At 41.7% G+C, this 13,783-nt stretch overlaps 1 protein-coding gene across 1 annotated transcript in view; it reads left to right on the top strand.

The window, feature by feature from the left end:
* Positions 1–13,783, top strand: part of LOC100037197 (uncharacterized) — a 31,351-nt gene that overhangs the window by 15,289 nt on the left and 2,279 nt on the right. Inside the window, 2 exon segments of the mRNA NM_001097888.1 lie at positions 11,125–11,335; positions 12,123–12,394. Of these exon segments, the coding sequence (NP_001091357.1) occupies positions 11,125–11,335; positions 12,123–12,394 (483 nt within the window).

Raw genomic sequence — 13,783 nt, 5'->3', positions numbered from 1 at the left:
ACCTTTTACTCGTAGTGGTATTGTTGCACTTGATCCATGTTCTAGGGCCAGATTATCCCTAAATAATCTCTTAATCTCTTTTAAGAGAAAATCTTTTAGCCTGTATTCTTGAGCAACATTGTCCAGTTGAGGTCCTTCAGGCTACATGGGCTCCTCCACAGGGTCTTTAAAGCCCATTCCAAGCTATAGACTACTATATGTATCGGATAATTGGCCCACTATATATCTTGGACAGAGCTGTATCTAGAGGATCGTATGGGAGTATGGACATTGATATTGAGAGTTGCAACACCACTGGTTATGGGTCTTGTTTATGAGTATTTGCTATAGGAAAGGGAGCCATGATTTCATCTGGAATTTCCCTATGTCATCAAACTTGTTTAACTGAACAGTTTCTCCAGTTCACTTGCCTATGGCTCATATATAGGTGTCGTGTGGCATTTGCACTAAGGTAGAAGCGAGTGCTCCAAACTCCATTTTCAACCTACAGCTTTTTTATTTTTTCTAAGAGTTCTGCTTACGGGAGATACTGGTATGCATAGGAAGTATAGAACTTGGGCGTCAGTGCCGGGCAAAGGGGTACGGGACAAACACCTCTAGCCCGTGTCTGCTTACTTGCCCACAATCCCCACCACAACAGCCCCCTCTGATAGCTTTCCCAGTGCTCCCCACAGTCCTGCTCCCACTCACCTGTGGGCTGCTCTGATTGCATCTCAGGAGTGGGTGGACTCAGGGCAATGGGAGTTAAAGGTAATAACTAATTGTTTTGTTCAAATTGAGGCTTCCCATTTTGTAGCGCCTTGGCGTGTGCCTACTCTGCCTATTGTTAGTTCCTACCATAATGGCTGCTGTTTGCCCTCCTTTTTTTTTTGCACTTTGCCTGTAGCTTATGCAGCTCTTGTACTGGAGATGCAAAGTTGTGGACTCTCTGTATATACAGTAACGACAGTCCTACATCTATGTGCGCTTGGTGGGACATAGGCATCCCTTATCTTGCCTCCTAATGTGCTTACGAATTCAAGTGACTCTACTTCAGCCATGAGAAAATATAACAAACACGCTGATAACCGTGTTATATTAAATTCACATGCAACCCCATTTGTGATGTTCCATGGGTTTGGGTTGAAATTTGGATGACCATTGCAGGTTTGGGATAGGTCAGACTGGGGCAGTACCCTCTTCTCTGGTCCTGAAGACTCTGTCCTGGTAGTAGCATACAGAGCAGGAACACATGGCTGTAGGTTCAGTGCAGTTCTGACAACAGCTACATTTTTTGTGTTAGTGTTGTGTGCAGAATACAGTCTTGTTGGTTAGAGTTGGATATGGAATAGAGTTTTGTGGGTTAGAGTTGGGGGTGGAATAGAGTTTTGTGGGTTAGAGTTGGGGGTGGAATAGAGTTTTGTGGGTTAAAGTTGGGGGTGGAATAGAGTTTTGTGGGTTAAAGTTGGGTGTGGAATAGAGTTTTGTGGGTTAGAGTTGCGTGCAGAATAGAGTTTTTTGTGGGTTAGAGTTGGGGGTGGAATACAGTTTTGTGGGTTAGACATGGTTGCGGAATAAAGTTTTGTGGGTCAGAGTTGGGTGCCGAATAGTTTTGTGGGTCAGAGTTGGGTGCGGAATAGAGTTTTGTGGGTCGGAGTTGGGTGCGGAATAGAGTTTTGTGGGTTAGAGTTGGGTGCGGAATAGAGTTTTGTGGGTTAGAGTTGGGTGCGGAATAGAGTTTTGTGGGTTAGAGTTGGGTGCGGAATAGAGTTTTGTGGGTTAGAGTTGGGTGCGGAATAGAGTTTTGTGGGTTAGAGTTGGGTGCGGAATAGAGTTTTGTGGGTTAGAGTTGGGTGCGGAATAGAGTTTTGTGGGTTAGAGTTGGGTGCGGAATAGAGTTTTGTGGGTTAGAGTTGGGTGCTGAGTAGAGTTTTGTGGGTTAGAGTTGGGTGCTGAGTAGAGTTTTGTGGGTTAAAGTTGGGTGTGGAATAGAGTTTTGTGGGTTAGAGTTGCGTGCAGAAAAGAGTTTTGTGGGTTAGAGTTGGGGGTGGAATACAGTTTTGTGGGTTAGACATGGTTGCGGAATACAGTTTTGTGGGTCAGAGTTGGGTGCCGAATAGTTTTGTGGGTCAGAGTTGGGTGCGGAATAGAGTTTTGTGGGTCAGAGTTGGGTGCGGAATAGAGTTTTGTGGGTCAGAGTTGGGTGCGGAATAGAGTTTTGTGGGTCAGAGTTGGGTGCGGAATAGAGTTTTGTGGGTCAGAGTTGCGTGCAGAATAGAGTTTTTTGTGGGTTAGAGTTGGGGGTGGAATACAGTTTTGTGGGTTAGACATGGTTGCGGAATAAAGTTTTGTGGGTCAGAGTTGGGTGCCGAATAGTTTTGTGGGTCAGAGTTGGGTGCGGAATAGAGTTTTGTGGGTCAGAGTTGGGTGCGGAATAGAGTTTTGTGGGTTAGAGTTGGGTGCGGAATAGAGTTTTGTGGGTTAGAGTTGGGTGCGGAATAGAGTTTTGTGGGTTAGAGTTGGGTGCGGAATAGAGTTTTGTGGGTTAGAGTTGGGTGCGGAATAGAGTTTTGTGGGTTAGAGTTGGGTGCGGAATAGAGTTTTGTGGGTTAGAGTTGGGTGCGGAATAGAGTTTTGTGGGTTAGAGTTGGGTGCGGAATAGAGTTTTGTGGGTTAGAGTTGGGTGCGGAATAGAGTTTTGTGGGTTAGAGTTGGGTGCGGAATAGAGTTTTGTGGGTTAGAGTTGGGTGCGGAATAGAGTTTTGTGGGTTAGAGTTGGGTGCGGAATAGAGTTTTGTGGGTTAGAGTTGGGTGCTGAGTAGAGTTTTGTGGGTTAGAGTTGGGTGCTGAGTAGAGTTTTGTGGGTTAAAGTTGGGTGTGGAATAGAGTTTTGTGGGTTAGAGTTGCGTGCAGAAAAGAGTTTTGTGGGTTAGAGTTGGGGGTGGAATACAGTTTTGTGGGTTAGACATGGTTGCGGAATACAGTTTTGTGGGTCAGAGTTGGGTGCCGAATAGTTTTGTGGGTCAGAGTTGGGTGCGGAATAGAGTTTTGTGGGTCAGAGTTGGGTGCGGAATAGAGTTTTGTGGGTTAGAGTTGGGTGCGGAATAGAGTTTTGTGGGTTAGAGTTGGGTGCGGAATAGAGTTTTGTGGGTTAGAGTTGGGTGCGGAATAGAGTTTTGTGGGTTAGAGGTGGGTGCGGAATAGAGTTTTGTGGGTTAGAGTTGGGTGGGGAATTTCTTGACCCGCACATGACTACCCTTGTACACTTTTTTTTTTTCTAACAGAACCTGTATAAAGTTCCTCTGGGATTTCTTTGCAGCCAGAAGGTGTTTAAGCCAAAGAACATACGATTTACAGGAAAAACTCATATTCCTTTCCAGACAGACCATTGAGTTCACACTTTGTCTTCTCATATAACACATAGGCCATACAGTAATCCACACTAAGTATGTTCAACAATTTTATATTTGGTTGAGTTCTGGTTAATAGACGTCTGCTGGAATATACCATGAGCCTTAATGAGCAGCAGTTAAGATTTGAGTTTAGGGTGAAATCAGAATAAAGTGCTATAACTGATCTCAGCCTTGTACTTACAAAAACGTGCTATTTTGACCCCAAGGCAGTTTTCTTCACTTTAAAATGAAATAGGATCATGGTGTAAGTTATCAAGACAAAATCTGCCGCTGTGCTGTTGGACTTACGTGCTATGGGCTTCTTCTGTATCACAACACTGCCCCAAAGCGAGACATTAAAGGGCTTTGCAATTTACTAGAAATACTTAAACACACAGGTCATTTGTTTTGGGGTATTATACCTTTGGACTTTTCCTGAGATACTATGATGGAATCTCTGTAGAAAATGTCACGTGTAACACTGTATAATCTTATTCAGTGGAAATTAAGCAACAAAAGTTCCTGTGTAATGACTAATTAGCAGGTACTAATATACATGGTTTATATTACTCTCATAGTATTTACACCTGCAGCTCACATGGCTGACCCTTGCTACTGTCCGTAATTATCCAGGGTCAGACTGGGCTGGCGGGATGCCGGGAAAAAACCTGGTGGGCCCCGCTAACCCAGATCTGCCCCAATCATGGCCACAAAAAGATAATATAAGGTGCATGGGTTGGGGGCTGAGGGGGTTGGGCTGGGGCATATATAATGAATGAATTTGCTGCAGTGGGTGTGGGAATTTTTATTTTCACCACGCCCATTTTATGGCTACTCCACTTAAGTACCACATCCAGTTTACAAAATTTGGCAGGTTATGGAAAGTTTGATCACACATTTCTAGGGGGTTTTATGTGTTATTACAGTTTTGCTAATGAAGGTGAATTGCCCTTTAAGATGCAAGTCACAGTTTCCCCAAGAGACCTGCTTATTTTACATTGTTACAAATGTATCAGTAAGTGCAGCTGCTGAGTGTTCTGGGCTCTCTGCCAAAAGCCTCCTGTTTAATTAAGTTTTAGAAACTTTGTATCTATTTCTGGCGTGCTTGCAGGAGATCATAGAGAAAGTCGGGGAAATTTCAGTAAAAATCCAGGACTGCGGGTTGAGCTGTCAAAAATCAGGACTGTCCCATGGAAACGGGACAGTTGGGAGGTACGGATAGGGAGAGAGGTGAAAGATGAGACATATACTGTAGATAGAGATAAACGACTTTAAAGAATGAGATGATTATGGATACATAGATGACAGATTCTCTCTCTCTTTCTCTCTCTTTCTCTCTCTTTCTCTCTCTCTCTTTCTCTCTCTCTCTTTCTCTCTCTTTCTTTCTCTCTCTTTCTCTCTCTTTCTCTTTCTCTCTCTCTCTTTCTCTCTCTTTCTTTCTCTCTCTTTCTTTCTCTCTCTTTCTTTCTCTCTCTTTCTTTCTCTCTCTTTCTTTCTCTCTCTTTCTTTCTCTCTCTTTCTCTCTCTTTCTTTCTCTCTCTTTCTCTCTCTTTCTCTCTCTCTCTCTCTCTCTTTCTCTCTCTCTCTCCCCTGTCTCTTCAGCCTCATGATTTTATATGGTCATTGAACTCCTTAGTGACTTCTAATATCCTTATATTTTACAATAGGGGTTACTTTATTCACTATATATACAACAGTTGTAGAGAGAGATGGCTGGATACCAACGTATTGACAGTCATAGTGACACATGACGATACATAACAACAAGCAGAGTCAGACAGTACCGGTGAGACCGGCTAAACGTATTGGTTTCCATTGGCTGCTCGGATGTACCCTGTACAACATACACAAACCATTGTGTTGCCTTTGTCATGTAATTACTTGCTAAGGGCAAGGAATAGTCCTTCCAAAACAGGTTTGGTGAGATTGGGAAATGACTATATCCAGTTGTGTGTTTTACCTCCATGCAGAGTGTGACGTATACAGCACAACAAAGTGAACTCCTACCTGGGAGGAACACAAACTGATTCCTTGAAAAGATGTTGGGCAAGAGGTGATCGTGCTCCGTTGTACCCACTGCTTCAACAGCAGCTCATAGTGTGGCAGAAACAATGGAGTTTTGGGAGTTTGCTGGGCTCACCCTGCTTCTGTTGGGTAAGTACGTATATAAGTATTATGGGCTGTGGGGTATGTGATTCATTATACTGTATAGACTTCCATGCCTTACCAGTTTTGGGGAGGACTCTATTGGAATCATTAGCAGGTCAAAGAAAGAACCTACTCCGCACTAGGACTGAATGGAATTGCTTATGTCTAAACCACTTAAACAACTTGGCACGGCTACATTTATTTCATTTATTTATATATATTTATACGTTTTTATTGTATGAACTACTAATTCCTAAGAGACTGTTGGACTTGTGCAGTCTGATCTGTTCTTGGTTCATTCTATTGGATCTGTTGGGACTGTTGGATTCTATTGGGACTGTCGGCAACAAAAGTAGATCACTGGGCACTCTAGTGTTTGTCATGGCCTGGAGCCACGTGCTGTTTAAAGGGGTTGTTCACCTTTAAGGTAATTTTTAGTATGTTATAGAATGGCTAATTTTAAGCAACTTGGTTTTCATTATTTATATTTTTATAGTTATTTGCAGCTTTCAAATGGGTGTGGCTGACCCCTTCTCAAAAACAAATGCTCTGTAAGGCTACAAATGTATTATTATTGCTACGTTTTATTACTCATCTTCCTATTCAGCCCTTCTCCTATTCATACTCCAGTCTCTTATTCAAATCAGTGCATGGTTGGTAGGGGAATTTGCACCCTAGCAACCAGATTGCTTAAAATTCTAATTTAACCTTTGCTGAATTAAAAACTAAATAACTCCAAAAACCTTAAATAATAAAAAATGAAAACCAATTGCAAATTGTCTAAGAATATCACTATCTACGCTATCTCAAGTTACTTTTTCCTCCTTTAACCTCATTTACCTTATGTATTTCTACTGATCTTTGCCCAAGAAAACATCCTTCTCAGATCCTATGGTTGTCACCAACCCCATTTACCTTCTGGGTCACCTCTTTACCCAGGAGGAAGATCATCTCAGTGTGCAGATCCTATGGTTGTCACCAGCCCCATTTACCTTCTGGGTTTCTAACTCATATGTGCCCAGGAGGAAGATCTTCTCAGAGTGCAGATCCTATGGTTGTCACCAGCCCCATTTACCTTCTGGGTTTCTAACTCCTCTTTTCCCAGGCGGAAGATCTTCTCAGAGTGTAGATCCTATGGTTGTCACCAGCCCCATTTACCTTCTGGGTTTCTAAATCCTCTTTGCCCAGGAGGAAGATCTTCTCAGAGTGCAGATCCTATGGTTGTCGCCAGCCCCATTTACCTTCTGGGTTTCTAACTCCTCTTTTCCCAGAGGGAAGATCTTCTCAGAGTGCAGATCCTATGGTTGTCGTCAGCCCCATTTACCTTCTGGGTTTCTAACTCCTCTTTGCCCAGGAGGAAGATCTTCTCAGAGTGCAGATCCTATGGTTGTCACCAGCCCCATTTACCTTCTGGGTTTCTAATTCCTCTTTGCCCAGGAGGAAGATCTTCTCAGAGTGTAGATCCTATGGTTGTCGCCAGCCCCATTTACCTTCTGGGTTTCTAACTCCTCTTTTCCCAGGATGAAGTTCTTCTCAGAGGGCAGATTCTATGGTTGGCGTCAGTCTGGTGTTAATCAGGTTTGGAAGTGCATTCTGGTTCTGTAAAGACTGTCCAGGCTCAGAAAGATACCCACCAACATTTTTGTGTGTCTTTGAGCACCCCCAAAATATATAATGTGCATTTCCATCTGGGGTGGCTCTTTTTGTGTTTGTTCTCTATTTTAGAGACACTAAATTGGTTCTGAACATTTGATAAAAGAGTAAGATGTATTTTTGGGTCACTGAAGTACTGGGATTTTGTAAGACCCCAGGATGAAGCTGTCGGCAACAGGTAAAATGATGCTTTTATCCACAATGCAGTTACATTAGGTCACAGTGTATAAAATAACATGCAAATAATCACTAATAAATTGAAAGTGATTACTAGAAGTCCTCTACGTACTTATTAAAGGTGCCACTATAAAAAGCAGCCCAGAAACAGACCGAATTTAATACTGTCAATAACCATGCTAGAAAACTTGTGTAGGAACCAGCGTACTTATTGGAATTCTATAGAAAACTTCCATATCTTGTGCAATTTTACATGAGTTGCTTCTGTTCTTATTTCTATTGACTTTACCAAGCCCATTGAAGTTTTGGCAATAGGACCCCACGGTGACAGGGGGTAACTTATTAGGTACAGGGTGGAGTACAAAGTGTGCCATTGGTCTCTGATCTCCAAACTGCTGGTGGGAAGGACAGGGAGGCCTTGTGTTGAGCGCTGCACCTCCAATCAGGTATAAGCACGTTCAATGTTAATATTTCCAAAAAAAATATTATACACCAAATGTAGGTTATATTGGAGTAAAGAGGAAGAAATGAAAGGTTTCTAGAAGATAACAAAATCAGTAAATGCAAGATTAAGGGGCTCTATACTGATCCTAAAAGCCAACATGGATTTACTCCAGCTCAAGGAACTTTCTGGGAATCGGGATGAATGTTGGAGTCTTTGTTGAAATGAATATGCTATGGGGCCCAGTAGCCTCACTATAAAACTAAAGCTCCAATGTGCCAATGTGAGCAGATGTGTCCTACCATTTAGAAATTGAGACTGGGTGGGGAAAGTGTGTACGTTATATCTATCACTGTTGAAGGAGGAGCCCTTTTATTACCAAGCAACTTGTACACAGTGGTGGAGTTTAGTCTTCCAAACCAATACTTAAACTTTCAGATAATAACTTTGTTGTATTGCATTTTTTCCTGCATACAATTGTAGCTTTAAACTCCTTTGAAACCCATTGTGCAGATGATGTGTTGGATAAGTGATGCACTCTTCCATTTTGGGATGTTGGAACACTACCCCTCTATTGATGATGAGTCCTGCATGGTCTCCTATAGTGTTTAGAAAAGTGTCATTGTGGGAGCAGGTTGTTTAACCTGTTATTTGTTCATGGTAACACCCAGGGTGATGATATTTTCACGCAGCTGATCAACAAATCGCTAAGGTTTGCTCTTTGCCTTAGTTCAAATAAACGGAAGATCAATAGATATAAATAAAGGACTTGACACTCCGCCCTTGTCAACTTATGTTTGACTAATTGCTGTTTTTTTAGTCATTATGAAGCTATTCTGACTGCAAACAAAGATCTCAACGCTAATCTCCCTTCCTTTAATATGATCTTGAGTAAATACACATTTGCTTTTAGGATTAGTCCTTTAATCTTGCCTCTACTGATTTGGTTATTTTGCAGCAACTTGTTTTCATCCCCTTTTCTCCAATAAGGCTGGTGGTGCAGCAATACATCTCCTCTTCAGTGGGCCACTAATCTTCTTCTTTAAATGCTTTACTACTGGGAAGGGAATAAAGTGAAACGTTGGTGGTAAAACCCATGTGTCGCTTCAGTCTTCCAAGGTCACCTGATGTTGCCTCGAGGAAACTTCAGACGACTGAAGAGACACATGGGTTTTACCACCAATTATTAATTTTATCTCCAGTGGGAAAGAATTTACAGGAGATTAGTTGCCCACAGAAGAAGAGATTTGTAGCAGGCCATTAATCTCCTTGTGGATCATTGCCATTGCCCTAAATTCTATCCACTTTAAAGGAACAGTAACACCAAATAAAGAAAGTGTTTGAAAATATCATGTTCTGTTGCCCTGCACTGGTTTGCTTCAGAAACACTACTATAGTTCATATAAACAAGCTGCTGTGTATAAAAGTCTATATGGCACAGGTTAAATAGTGGATAACAGATAACACCATTATGTTCTACCGATCTTATCTGCTGTGTAACCTGAGCCTTTTCTCCTTTGAATGGCTGCCCCCATGGCTACACAGCAGCTTATTTATATAAACAATAGTAGTGTTTCTGAAGCAAACACACCAGTTTTACCAGTGCCGGGCAACACTGCATTATATTTGTATTCATTGAAAATACTTAAATTTTTTTGATATGACTGTTCCTTGGACCTTCATGACATCATTGACCAGATTCAGATGGACAGATTTAAGTTGATGGTTGACAGGATGTTTTTTGAGAGTTTTTACAATGATAACCATTATTTAAAAAGGGATTACAATCTCATCCTGGCAATTATAGGCCAATAAATTTGACATCTGTTATTCGAAGGCTTGTTATGGGATCACATTCAGTATAGTAAATGGCATTATGAGCAACAATCAGCATGGCTTTATGAAGGATAGGTCATGTGAGACTAATTTGATTGCTTTTTATGATGAGGTAAGTAAGATGCTGGACAGTGGGGGGCAGTAGATGTGATCTATTTGGATTTTGCCAAAGCGTTTGATACTGTGCCCCACAAACGACTGCTTTCTAAACTAAAGTCTGTTGGGCTTAATGAAGTCATTTGCACATGGATAAGAAACTGGCTACAGGATCGGGTACAGAGGGTGGTTGTTAATGGGACATTCTCTACTTGGAGTAAGGTTCTTAGTGGGGTCCCCCAGGGCTCAGTATTGGGTCCACTTTTTATTTAACTTGTTCATTAATGACTTAGGGGAGGGTGTTGTAAGTAATGTATCAGTGTTTGCAGATAACACAAAACTATCAGCCCAATTAATTCCATCCAGGATGTGGCACTTGCATCAGGATCTTGACTAACTGGCAATCTGGGCAGCTAAGTGGCAAATGAGATTCATTGTTGATAAATGTAAAGTCCTGCACCTGGGATGTAACAATATCCACTTATACCCTTAATGGGACTGCACTAGGCAAATCCATAATGGAGACGGACCTTGGAGTCCTTGTAGATGATAAACTTGTCTGTAGCAAGCAATGCCAGTCAGCAGCATCAAGGGCAAATAAGGACTTGACTTGTATTAAATGGGGCATAGAGTCATGGGAGGAGGGGGTCATTCTTCCACTGTATAGAGCACTGGTAAGGCCCCATCTAGAATATGCCGTACAGTTTTGGTCTCCATCACTCAAACAGGACATTATTGTATTAGAGAGGGTACAGAGAAGGGCAACTAAGCTGGTAAAAGGTATGGAAAATTTTAGCTATGTGTAAAGACTGGAATGCTGTGAAGATGTGGAATTGTCTCCCTGAATCAGTGGTACAGGCTGATACATTAGATAGGTATAAGAAGGGGTTGGATGGTGTTTAGCAAGTGAGGGAATACAGGGATATGGGAGATAGCTCATAGTACAAGTTGATCCAGGGACTGGTCCCATTGCCATTTTGGAGTCAGGAAGGAATTTTTCCCCCTCTAAAGCAAATTGGAGGCTTCAGATGGGGGTTTTTTGCCTTCCTCTGGATCAACTGGCAGGCAGGTTAAAAAATGTTAAAAGGTTGAACTTAAAAGGTTTCAACCTAACTTACTATGTTACTTTGACAGTTGCAATCAGTTTGCAGAAGCCACTGTTGGTGCAAACACAATCATTTATCAAAGGACCGAAGTGGCTGCTTAACTAATATAGGTGTTAAGATTTGTGCCAAATTTATGTAGAGCCACTTCATGCTTAATTATGGTTCAGTAAATAACCACAGAGGCTAAGGGGGATTAAAGTACCTGGGTTCTGAATATTCATAGGAGGCATAGCTGTACAGATATTGCAGGTGCTAAGATATTTAACCTTCACTCTTTAAAATCTCTCCCCCTCAGTTTCTGCACCCCCCACATTCTCTCAGAATACAACTTCTACCTCTCCGACATGTGGTTCTCCATTGGTTTCGAGTAGGATAGTGGGAGGTACTGATGCCACCAATGGAGCATGGCCTTGGCAGATCAGTCTACGCTACAGAGGGTCCCATATCTGTGGGGGGTCTCTGATCTCCAACCAGTGGGTCCTGACAGCCGCCCACTGCTTTCAATAGTAAGTGTCTTTGAGCGTCAATAGAACTATATTGCTTTCTGTGTTGAGAAGCATGTTTTGGGGTAAATGTTTCCTAGGGCAAACAAAGAATATTGCAACAGGAAGGGGGTTTTCTCTGCAAGCCTATGATGATGATGAGCATATGATCAGTTCTTCCCAGTGAATTATGTAGAACTAGTTCCCTGATTTTATAGACTTAAGGTGGCCATAGACTTACGATCTTTCTTGGAAAAGACGTTTCCAAGAAAGATTGTTTGTTTCAATACACACGTGTAGAGCTGAGTCGTCAGATATACATATAGAAACAATAGAATTCTACCTGTATCTGATGACTCAGCACTAACAATGGTTGATGTTTGGGTGCCTTCAAAGGCGCCCGATCAAAATTTTCCATCCAGCCCGATCAACGAGCCGACCGATATCCAAGTCTTGTGCCCATATCGGTCGGCTCTTTTTCCACCATACACGCACCGAATATTGTACGAAAATTTGTTTTGTACGAAATTATCGGTGCGTCTATGGCCACCTTTAGCAACCAAGGTACTCGTACTACACGACCTCCACTCCAGAATATAGTGTTGCTGGTGAAGACATGAAGTCATAGGGTAAGATTGGGGAAATGCCTCTATGTTCAACTGCTACTACTACTACTGAAGGCCCATCCTAAGGTGGAATTTTAGCTAAATACGTGTTTGTGCTCCTAAATATTTTTGTATATCTACTACAAACACAGAAAAAGGGAGCATAAGCCTTTGTCACTCTAAGTTATTTGTTTTTTTTCCACCAGTTCTAGGTCTCCAGCGGACTATCAGGTTCGGCTTGGCGCATACCAGCTATCAATCACAACTTCTAATGAAATCATATCCAATGTAGACAGTGTTCTTGTCAACCCATTGTTCACTAGCCCAGGAGGCCCAGGAGATATCACTCTACTGAAGCTAACAAGCCCCATCGCCTATACCGAGTACATCCTTCCAGTGTGTGTGCCTTCAACATCCCAGAGCTTTTATGAAGGCATGCAATGCTCGGTCACCGGATGGGGCAATATTGGCTCTGCAGGTGAGTGTTTTTCATTTCATACCAAGTCGAGTAAAAAGTAAACTGTTCTGTGAATCTCTTGGTAAGATACTTCTGGTTACCACTTGGGCCCCTGTAGATCAAGCTTACTTGCTGTACCAGAAAATAATGTGGATAATGAGTTTCTAAGACATAAATGTTTGTGTTTAAAAGATGGCAATGAAGGCAAGAATTCACTCTTTTGCTGAAACTGCAAGACAAAGTGAAATATGAAATTGCCAAGAAAAATTAATTTTCCAGGCTAAATTGACAAACAAGTGTTTTTCCCAGGGCCGCAAGATTACTGTAATGATTATACAAATCCTTCAAAGTTATTGACATATTTAAAACACCTATTTTACAAGACGGCGTTAATTTTTTTTCTAACAGTGGTTTATTTAAAGGGATACTGTCATGGGAAAAAACATTTTTTTTCAAAATGAATCAGTTAATAGTGCTGCACTGAAATCCATTTCTCAAAAGAGCAAACAGATTTTTTTTATATTCAATTTTAAAATCTGACATGGGGCTAGACATATTGTCGATTTCCCAGCTGCCCCAGGTCATGTGACTTGTGTTCTGATAAACTTCAATCACTCTTTACTGCTGTACTGCAAGTTGGAGTGATATCACCCCCCTCCCTTTTTTCCCCCCAAGTAGCCAAACAAAAGAACAATGGGAAGGTAACCAGATAACAGCTCCCTAACACAAGATAACTGCCTGGTAGAACAGCACTCAGTAGTAAAAACGCATGTCCCACTGAGACACATTCAGTTACATTGAGAAGGAAAAACAGCAGCCTGCCAGAAAGCATTTCTCTCCTAAAGTGCAGGCACAAATCACATGACCGGGGGCAGCTGGGAAATTGACAAAATGTCTAGCCCAATGTCAGATTTCAAAATTGAATATAAAAAAATCTGTTTGCTCTTTTGAGAAATGGATTTTAGTGCAGAATTCTGCTGGAGCAGCGCTATTAACGGCTTCATTTTGAAAAAAAAATTTTTCCCCATGACAGTATCCCTTTAATATAATTATGTATCTGTTTGTTTCTCAACCTAACTTGTTTTTCTTGAGGGCAAACGATGCACTGATGCTGTGAGTCACTGACAGACTTCACCTCCTCTGATTCTCACTGAATACAGTAATCTGCAATGCTCTTCTGAAGGCCAAGTTGTGCTTCTCCCCCATCTCTTCCATCTAATAAAAACACTTGGTTCAACCAAAGACAACTTTTCAGCAGCAAATCATGTGTCACAATGGGTCACTCCCAGTTTTCTCAGTCACTGACACAGACTTGGGAGCCAGGCATTCTGGAGGGTGGGGGAGGCTGCTGAAAAAAAAAAAAATCTTAACCTTGTTGCAATAAGTTGTATATGATTTAACTTGTCAAAA

Source organism: Xenopus laevis, chromosome 9_10L (genome assembly GCF_017654675.1).
Source record: "Xenopus laevis strain J_2021 chromosome 9_10L, Xenopus_laevis_v10.1, whole genome shotgun sequence".
NCBI classification, from domain to species: domain Eukaryota; kingdom Metazoa; phylum Chordata; class Amphibia; order Anura; family Pipidae; genus Xenopus; species Xenopus laevis.
This window is presented reverse-complemented; position numbering and strand designations above follow the sequence as displayed.